Source organism: Condylura cristata, unplaced genomic scaffold (genome assembly GCF_000260355.1).
Source record: "Condylura cristata isolate star-nosed mole 26May11 unplaced genomic scaffold, ConCri1.0 scaffold00020, whole genome shotgun sequence".
In the NCBI taxonomy this organism is placed as follows: domain Eukaryota; kingdom Metazoa; phylum Chordata; class Mammalia; order Eulipotyphla; family Talpidae; genus Condylura; species Condylura cristata.
The window spans coordinates 19,343,271-19,354,297 of record NW_004567121.1 but is presented as its reverse complement, the minus strand read 5'-3'; the positions used below and the strand labels follow the sequence as shown (position 1 = coordinate 19,354,297).

Below are 11,027 nucleotides of genomic sequence, written 5' to 3'. Positions count from 1 at the left end.
GTACCACATCTTTTTAATACAGTCATCTACTTTTGGGCATTTGGGCTGCTTCCATGTTTTTCCAATTGTAAATAAAGCAGCAATAAACATGGGGGCCTAGGTGTTTTTCTGAATCAGTGTTGTTGTGTCTTTTGGGTAGATACCTAGGAGTCAGACTGCTGAGTCATATGGAAGTTCCATGTTTAGCAGTTTGAGAAACCTCTAAGCAGTTTTCCACAGTGGTTGTACTTGTTTGCATTCCCACCAGCAGTGCGGACAGTTCCTTTTTCTCCACATCCTCACCAACATTTGTTGTTGCTAGTTTTTTTAAGATGTGCCATTTTCACTGGTGTGAGGTGGTATCTCATTGTGATTTTAATTTGCATCTCCCTTATTACGAGTGATGTTGAACATTTTTTCATATGCTTGTTGGCCATCTGTATTTCTTCTTTGGAGAAATGTCTTTTTAGCTCTTCTGCCCAGTTTTTGATGGGGTTGTTTATTTTGTTGAGTTTCATCAGTTCTTTGTATATCTTTGTGATCAGTCCTTTTATCGCTAGTTTTGTGTAAGAAAATTTTTTCCCAATCAGTGGGATGTCTGTTTGCTTTTTTGTAATGTCTCTTTTGCTGTACAGGAGCTCTTTAACTTGATGTAGTCCCATCTATTTATCATTTCCTTCTCTATCGTTGTTACATTGGGTTCTAAGTCTTCAAAGACGTATGTCATGTAGAGTTTTGCTCTTATTTGCTTCCAGGTGTTTTATCGGTTCTGTTCTTATGTCTAGGTCTTTAATCAACTTCGAGTTGATTTTTGTGCATGGTGTGAGGTACTGATCTAGTTTCATTTTTGACATGTAGCTTCCCAGTTAGGATATGGAGTTATTTTTATATACTATACTATCCTTAAAATTTAAATTATTCTGAAAAGGTGGAGGCAAATAATATATTCCATTCCTCTGCATTCCCAGAACATTAACTAATCAACTAATTTCTTTATCCATTTGGAAAATGCTTAACAAATAGTAGATAATCATAATGGTGGCAGAGACTAGTAAATATTAGCTATATCAATAAGACAAAACCTTATTATTTGAACTGTGATAGTGTGATGAACTGTATACAATTTGTTAAACTTAAAAATTAGCATTCACAAGATTAGAGTTATGTATGTAATTTATCAGTTTTTAAGTACTTCTGAAATACATATTTTCCTAAAACTACATGACAACTTAAATTTACTCATAGTTTCTCATTAAAATGAATTTCCGGAACCTCCCTGGTAGCACAACCGGTTGAAGTGCAGCACTATGAAGCTCTTCCGCAGCCACTGCATCATGAGTTTGATCCTGGCCAGGGAGGAGACCCACAAGGCACAGCAGACCTCTCATGACCCCCCATGGCTCTCCTCAGCAATGTACTTTATCAATCTGCCTGTCCTGCTCTTCATTCTGTCTCTGGTGAATCCTTTCCCTACACCTCTGGCCTGTACCCCCGTTCTGTATGCATAAATAAATTAATCTTCAAGAAAAAAAAAAAGAATTTCCTAGAGGCCAAATATTAATCAAAAATTGTCATCAAACCTTGATTATGCTTCTTCTTTGAAATAATGAAAATGTATTTTTGAGAAAGAGTAAAAAGTTATGATTGAAACTAATCTACTTTTTTTTTTTTTTTTTTTAAAGATTTTATTTTATTTGTGCATACAGAACTGGGATACAGGCCAGAGATGTGGAGGGTGAGAGAATTCACCAGAGACAGAGTGGAGTGCAGAACAGGCAGATCAACGAAATACACTGCTGAGGGGAGCAGCGGGCGGGTCAGGAGAGGTCTGTCACGCCATGTGGTCACCTCCGGGGCAGGCGGGAATCGAACTCATGAGGAAGCGGCTTTAGATTCTCAGTGCTGTGCTTTAACCCGCTGCGCCACCAGGGAGGGCCCTAATCTACTTTTTAAGTATACTTTATTGGGCCTCAAAACATTTTTTTTTTAATTTTGATGAAGTATCACTTACCTCAAGTGACCCTGAAGACCTTATTAAATTCACAACCCTTGTTATTTAAAAGAAAGCTCCATATGTGTGTTGAAGGAATTAATGAAATTTATAAATAAGATGTATCAAGGAAATAAAGAATTCTAGTAGATGAATAAAATAGAGAATTATACCCTGATAAAAAATTCTATTACAACATTATATTCATCTCCACATTATCATCTAAATACCCTTCCAGGAATCATATAGGAATAAGCATTTGATTACTGATTTGAAAAGACTCAGGTTTCATTCTGTTCTATCTATTCTACCATTCTAATATTTATAAATGTTAGCAGAATATTTATAGTACTTTATTTAGAAATAAAATAAGTAAAATAATAACTCCACAAGGCTGTTGTAAGGTAATAAATATGAATATAACAGTACTCTGAAATTAAAAAGTCTATTAATATAACATTGCTATTTCTATTACTGTCACATATTCTATTTCCAAAAGCTGATTCCCAACCCCAAAGTCGACTCACTGAAAATCACATGGCTATATTTTGTTTAAGGGCCCAGATTAGATGCTTAAAAATATCAAGAGAGGGCAGAGAGTAACTAGCTCTGATAGTGCTTAAGTTCTCTTTCCAAGGAGTATTGAAAAACTGAGAACATCTTTTATTATTTGAGTCTTGAGTTTCTCCATACTCATTAGTCTGTGCAAGGAAGAATAAGAGACTGATAATTTTTAAGAGTTCATGGATATCTCCTTCAATATAGGAAATCTATTAATAGTTCTTCTGGTAATTAAAAAGAAATCAGATAAACACAGATATATAATACAACAAATCTAGAAATAACTGAATTTTGAATTTGTGATGGTATCAACCTAGTCAATGTTTAGAATGTACTAACATTAAGATGTAAGCAAGAAAAGATAATGTAACCCCATTCTAATAATATAGATAGGGCATAGACAGCGTAAAGTTCTCTATAAACACTGCAGGTGAACCTGAATAGGATACAAAAGGGTAACTGGAGTTGTTAATGAAGAGAAATCAGGCTACTAGTTCTATTTAAAATCTATTCTATGAAGCCCAAAAGAGTTTATAGAAATTATGAATAAAGGCCCTCCTGGTGGCCAATGAGTTTGCTTATATAAGCACAGCAGATTTTTGTTCACAAACTTTCCACTCTTCTCAAATTTTTTATTCCTTCCGAATGAAAATTTAGATGTTACTTCTTCTGAGAAGCTAACCCTAAACCCCAAGCCTATGTTACTTTACCCCTCATATGGTTTCCCATGTAATCTGTACTCATAGTACATCACATTATGTTATTGCTCATGTACCTGTCTCTTCACTAAACTACAAGCCCTGAAAAGACAGAGGCTATATCATCTTTCTAGCAGATTACAGAACTCCCTTCTTAAAATTTAGATGTTTCCTTCTCTTCCAATTAGTGAGAAAACTTCATTTACTATCTAAAATACATCAATAATTGAAAATCAAAAAGATTACCTGGGATGTTTTTGAAACAATATCTGGCTTTAAAAAACAAACAGCTGGGCATATTTTATGGCTTAAAGGTATGAGAATGTATATGTGTGTAATTCCAGCATCAAAGAGTAGTGGGTAGAGTTAAATGCAATAAAAGTTAATTTTAGATTAAAACCAAAATATAGAGTAGTTTCACAGATAAAAGCCACACAAGCTACCAGATACCAATAGAAAATTAAAATAAAACAAGCCTTCATTTTTTAAAATACCATATACATATATATGAACTAAAGAGTAAATTCTTTCCCCCCTTAACCAACATTTCAATAAGCACACATACTACATAAGGTTAATAAAGGCAAGATTTATCATACCTCTACATCTGCAACACTCCGGGGCTGAGCTTGGCATAACATATTTAATAATTGCAAAATTAATTCTTCAACATACTGAAGAGCATCATCACTAGACTCAAGAGTAGGATGAACTTGTCCTTGGACCTATAAACAAAAGCAAAATAATTAAAATGTAGGTTTGCTTCACCTAATAAAACAAACATTTTTCAAACCTGGGTTCCATGAATATGGTCTGGCTTACAAATACAGATTGTGACTGTAATGACCAAAATTCTCAACCTTTTTCCTAGCCACATGTACCAGACATGCTTATAATATACTCCCAAAGATTCAGATATAATGAGCACTTTTGACAACCTCTGACTTTGTCTATTTTAGGAAGATGACTGGTTAGTCATCTAATGATCTTTACTTTCATTTTCCTTTACCATTTCTAAGGAGCTACTCACCTCTGTAAAATTTACGTTTTAATGACCAGATTCATAGTTTTTTTGCATCCCTTTGTCACTATATATAATTCAAGTGCTTACTATGTTAGTGAAGGGTTAACGATTCCACACCTCAAGAAAAACAGCAGAAAATAAAAGAGGTAAAATTACAAAAGATACTACAGATATATAAGGGATCATAACAGTGTACAAAGAATTGGACAATCTTGGAAAAAGCAACAAATTTCTAGAATCATACAACTAAGAGTAAGCCAAGATTAAATACATGGTTTGAACAAAACAATCATAAGCACAAAAATCTACAGAGTAATTATAAGTCTTCCTGAGACAAAAGCCCAAGACCAAATGGCTTCACTAGTTAACTCTACCACTTTTAATGAATATCTATTACCTGTCTTTCCCAAACTAAAAAAAAAAAAAAAAAAAAAAGAAGAGAAAGCTCCCAGACACATTTTATGAGGCCAAGATTACCTTGATCTCAAAAACAAATAACAGCTCAAAAAAAGAAAACTATCAACAGTTATCTCAGACGAACATAGATGTAAAATTTCTCTGTACAATCTTGGAAAACTGAACCCAGTAATATAGTAAAATAGTAAAAGAATCATTCATGACCAAATGGGATTTGGTTGAGAGATACAAGTATGGTTTATCTCTCAAATCTATCAATGCCATTCGTCACATCAAAAATTAAAACTAACAGCATATGATCATCTCAGTAGATGCTTTTGAAGAAAAGCATTTAACAAGATTCAGTTTAATGCAACATCTACCAAAATCACAACGACATTTTTCAAGGAAATTATAAAAATTTCATGGAACCACAAAAGACCCAAATAGCCAAAGCAATGCTAAGATAAAAAAAGAAGAAGGCGGCGGTATATCACACTCCCTGACTGTAAATTATACTACACAGTGAGAGCAAAAGCAGCATGATACTGGAACAAAAGGAAAACAGAAATAAAGAACAGATAGCCTAGAAATAAATTCACACCAATAAGACAATTGATCTTTGACAAAGGAGCCAAGACCATAGTGGAGAAAGGAAAGCCTATTTAACAAAAGGTGTTGGGAAGCTTGGACAGTCACAAACAAAAGAAATGAGATTATTATTTAACTCAACACACAAAAATTAATTAAAAAGGATTAGCAATTCAGATGTAGGATGTACAACTATAAAATAGATAAAAGCAAACAAAGGTGATACACTCCTGAACATTAACCACAGAAATATATTTGAGTATATAATTAAATGGCAAGGGAAATAAAAATAAAATAAACAAAGGGCACTATGTCAAACTAAAAAGCTTTTATACCATGATATAAACTTCCATTAAAACTAAAACAAAAGGGTGGCCCTCCCTGGTGGCACAGAGAGTTAAAACGCAGCACTAAGAAACTAAAGCCACTTTAGCATGAGTTTGATCCCTGCTCTGGAGGTGATCCACATGGCAGACCTCTCCTGGTCCACCAGCTGCTCCCCTCAGCAGCTGTGTACTTTGTCAGTCGGCCTGTTTTGCTCCCCACTCTGTCTCTGGTAAATTCTTTCACCGCTCCTGCACCTCTGGCCTGTACCCCAGTTCTGTATTAATAAATAAATAAATCTTAAAAAAAAAAAACAAACCCGGCCCTCCCTGGTGGCGCAGCGGGTTAAAGCACAGCACTGAGAATCTGGAGCCACTTCCGCATGAGTTCAATCCCCGCCTGCCCCGGAGGTGACCACATGGCGTGGCAGACCTCTCCTGACCCGCCCGCTGCTCCCCTCAGCAGTGTACTTCGTGGATCTGCCTGTTCTGCTCCCCACTCTGTCTCTGGTGAAGCCTCTCGCCACCCCTGAGCTTCTGTCCTGTACCCCAGCTCTGTATGCACAAATAAATAAATCTTTAAAAAAAAAATTAAAAAAAAAAAAAAACCCCAAAACAAAAGGGCAACCTACAAAGACTCAGGGGAAGGTATTCACACATGTCAGATCAGGGGTTAATTTCCGACATGTATAAAGAACTCAACAAGAAACAAATATTCCAATGGGAAAAAATGGGCAAAATACCTAAATAGACATTTCTTCCAACATTCTGATGGAACTATATAGGTACCTGAAAATATGATCAACATCAGATAAAGGAACCACAAAGACTTATCACCTCACCCCAGTGAGAACAGCCTATGTCAAAAAGATAAAACAGTAAATGTTAATAAGGATATGGAGAAAAAGGAACACTCATCCAACACTGGTGGGAATGTGATTTGGTGTAGCCTCCATGGAAAATGGCATAGATTCTTCAAAGAATATGAAAATACTAATAGAAAATATCCATGCACTACTTTGTTTACAGCAGCGTTATTCACAATAGCCAAATCATGAAACCAGCTTAAATACACACCAACTGACAAATGAATACAGAACTGTGGACTATATACTCAGTGAGATACAATCCAGCTATTAAAAAAATGATCAAATAGTGCCTCTGGGGAAAAGTAGAGAGCTGGATCATGAAGTGATTATACCAAGGGAAACGAGTCAGAAAAAAGGCTATTGCTGGATTCTTCACCATTCATTTTCAGAATATAAATAATGAAAGAAAGAAAATCAAGGCACAGAGGGGACTTTACAGAGGGAGGAGGGAATATGGAAAGGTAGGTGCTAGGACAGAGGTGCTTTATGTACAGTAAGTGAAGAATGAATATATATGGAGGTATGAAGTTCTACTCCCAGCATTATATAATTATGCAAACAAATCAAAGTTGCCTACTTAAACACATTCATACTACATAAGAAACTGGGAATAATTCTGCAATACAGTGATTATCCTTTAATTATATCATAGCCATTAAATCTAAATATAACATGTACCCTACATAAGTTAATATGCTTTGATTTGAAAAAATTTAAACATTTAAGAAAAAAGTACAAACCAAAACAAAAATCCAATAAACTGAGAATGATAAACACAAAATCCAGTTGATTTTCACTGTCATATAATATTCCATTATATAACCATTGCATCTACTTTTGTTAATGTGCATTTTGTGCTACTATGAACATTAATATGAATATTAAATAAAGTATTAATGTAAAAAATAGCAGAAAAACCAGTTTACGAAACTAATACATATTTCAAAATACACTTTCTATAGGTTGCAGAGCACTCAGTGGATGAAAATTGACACTACTCATTGACCCAGAACAGGTGGTTAAGTTTTGTTCTACTATAGCTAACAGGACATGACAGCCTCAGTATATGGTACAACAAATTTCCCACCACCTCATCACCCATGAACCATCACCATAGTAGTATGGGGACATTTTTATAAATAATATATACTATGTAATGAAAATTTTAAAGAAAAATATCTTAGAGTCAAATAATGAATAATTTATCAATAATGTGAATAAAATTTAGGGCTGTGTACAGGGTTGGCTACATTAAGTCTGAGGTTTAAAACAATTTATCACTTTTTACAGCAAAGAAAATGAGTCCCCGAATGGTCAAATTATTTGCCTAAGCACTTCTGATCACTTTCAGTATAGCAATTACCAACCTTCTGGTAATTTATCTGTTTACAAATCTCTCTACCCTATTAGATGACTGAATGGTCGTACAATTAAAATAATAGATGGTATGGATTAGAGTGTTTCTGAGTTCAGTGTTTTCCATTCACCATGTTATTACACTAACTGTTTAAAGGTAACAAATCTAGTAAACTTCTTCCTTTAAACACTTAGCTTAATTAAACCACCTTTTTGAAGATAAAAAGTGGAACTTGGCTAAAATTTCATTTTTATCCTGACTTGCATGCCCCATTAGTGTAAATTGGTGTTTTTTGTTTGTTTGTTTTTATCTTTGTGACTAATTTAACTTCATTTAGCAGTGAATCCTAAAAACCACATAGTAGGTCATTTCTATAAGGTTCTCAGGGAAGTAATTTTAAACTTTATTTCTCAGTACCAGTAGCACACTCTCTTCTTTGTTTCTTTTCTATTTGCTTGTAAAGTTCCCTCTCGCCTTTCATCCCTCAAATGTGGATTCTATCCTCATCCGTTTGCTCGCTTTTTCTATTCCTCCCCCCAAGTAATCTCATTTATTTCTACCTGTGTGATGATTCTAAATCTATCTATATTTCTGACCTCTCTTCTGTGTTTTAGAGACACATTTCAAATAGCAAAATCTCAAATATAATGTGGAAAAAAATCAAACTTTTTGCAAAAGTTGAACAGGAAAATTTATATCTGACATGAAGAACTATATTTCACAGATGAATATATATATAATTTACATTACATAAATAAACACAGCACAATGAGTCCCTGCTTTCTCTAAGATATACTCCTGAAAACTGTAGCTATGATTGGAGGTTAACAGATCACAGGGTCCAGTATCACATAAACTATAGAGTTTCATAATTAAATCTGACTTTACCTGTGCCCTTCCACTCAGCTCATGAGAAAAAGGAGACACCCACATTTTTGCAGATAACTATTAATGTTATCCATACTCAACCTGGGTCTCCTGACTTCCCAACCAGAGTTCTTTCCAATAAAACATTGACTGTTAAACCTGAAGGAGTTGGGGTGTCCAAGTAGCTCCAACAGGACAGACAGTAGAATGCCCATGTATCATTTACATGGTAGGCTCTATAGAAAACGAGGTTTTAAGTAAGTTGTCATACTTGAAAAATTCAGTATATCATAAATGGAAATGCCACACTATAAATTTGTATAATCCAAAAAGGGAAATTCAAATTGGGTAAAATTGATCATTGATTACACAAAGGATATGAACGTATCATAAAAAACTACAGATGTACCAAAAATCCACTAAAAAGCTGAAATTCCAGAGATAAATAAAAAGTATTTATCAATAATTGTAGCTAACTTTTAAAAATATCAAAGCCCGGCCCTCCCTGGTGGCGCAGCGGGTTAAAGCACAGCACTAAGAAGCTAAAGCCACTTCCGCATGAGTTCGATCCCCGGCCTGCCCCGGAGGAGACCACATGGCGCAGCAGACCTCTCCTGACCTGCCCGCTGCTCCCCTCAGCAGTGTACTTCGTCCATCTGACTGTTCTGCTCCCCACTCTGTCCCTGGTGAATTCGCTCACCCTCCGCATCTCTGGCCTGTACCCCAGTTCTGTATGAATAAAAAAAAAAAAATCAAAGCCCTTTGAGGAAGTGGTTTAAGTACCCCAAAAAACCACATTTTACAAAGTGTTGAGAAGTGTATACTGACCCAGTTTTTAAAAAAACAATGTGCTTTGTTGTTCAAATAAACCCATGGAAACAACATAACTTTTCATTTATAATGCTCCATTTCCAGCTGCTCTTCATTTTACAGTTTATGCTGAAGCAAATAAAACTATTTGTAGTTTGCAGAAACATGACTTGCAGTTTCACTCTATTCTCCCTGTTTCAGTCATTCTCTTAAGCTTTCATGTGATTTACTTCAAAATGTAGATCTTGCGTCATCTAGGAAGAAATCCTTATTTCTTGTCTCTTTCTAAGACAGGAATTATTTCATTCATTTAACTGAAATATTGAATCTATTAAATACCAGAACCTCTGTTAGGTGACAGACATGTATGTGTGTGTAGACAGAAAAAGATTGACAAAGACATACAGATGAGTCAAAAAAAAAAAGTTCCAGTTCATATGGATCTTATACTCTATTCTGAGCTAAACCTTAGACTGGTAGTTTTGTTGTTGGGCTTGTCACACTGAATTGTATCTTCATGTTCCTTAGTTTACTTCTTCTACTGAACAGCGATCATTTATATAATCATTTGCTATTTCCTTTTCAGTCCAAAATGTCTGATAATCAGAGTATACTAAAAGTCTCTGTAGTATAGGGGTAAAAGTGACAAAGAAGTTTTTTTCTTGGAATTAACCATGCAAGGGGGAGGTGGTATGGTTAGGAGGAGCTGTTTCATTTTAGAAGCACTAGTCCCTAAAGCAGAACCATTCAATATATGAAATTACAACTATTCTAAAACTTCTGGACATAAACAGTTACATTAGAGTCACTAGGTTTACACATATAAGAAACACTATTATTTCATATCTTTAAAACAAAATCAGTATTTCAAAAACTCTAATAAACATGTTCAATGGCATATGTTTAAAGAAAAACAGCACTAATTTCTAAAATAGAGACTTTGTTCTTTACTCTTTCAAGGAAGATGTTAAGGGATTGAATTAATGAGAAGACAAAGTATTACATTTCCTATACAGAGAGAATGAAAAATACTTCTATGATATAGTGTTACAGCTAAAGTGTTCTATTCCATCCTAACTGGTACTCAAGAGTATTTAATAGATCAAATGGTTCAAGTTATCTAAGACTACAAAATAGGCTACCCAGCCAAATCTGACAGCATCTTTCAGAAGCTGTCTACAGCTGATATTCACTTAGGGTGTGTGTGTGAGTATAATTATAACAGGCACTTAGAATGAGGGTTAAAATAGATGTGGGCTTTCCCTTATAGTTTTCAAAAAATTGTGTATCTATTGACAAAGAACTCTGTATACTTCTTTAAATGCAATTACCTTAGATAGCTTTAAGTAAATACAAAACTTCACTAAAGAATTAATGATTGCCATGAAAGAAAATTGTATAAGATCGCAACAGTATTTCTTTAAAAAAATATAATAGTTTATTTTTACATCATTTTGTGATTTTTTCCATCTCAGTTGTAATCCCTGTGGGCTTCCCATCACCAAATCATCCATATGCCATCACCATAGTCCAGTGCATTTCCCTCCTCCCACTGTTTTTGA

General features: G+C 34.7%; 1 protein-coding gene across 2 annotated transcripts in view; it reads right to left on the bottom strand.

Annotated features, from left to right (window-relative positions):
- The window catches only part of SOS1 (son of sevenless homolog 1 (Drosophila)), a 109,740-nt gene that overhangs the window by 62,319 nt on the left and 36,394 nt on the right, over positions 1-11,027 (bottom strand). For both annotated transcript variants that reach the window (XM_004686275.2, XM_004686276.2), the window contains exon 2: positions 3,828-3,953. In XM_004686275.2, coding sequence (XP_004686332.1) covers positions 3,828-3,953 — 126 coding nt within the window. The remainder of the gene's footprint in view (positions 1-3,827; positions 3,954-11,027) is intronic.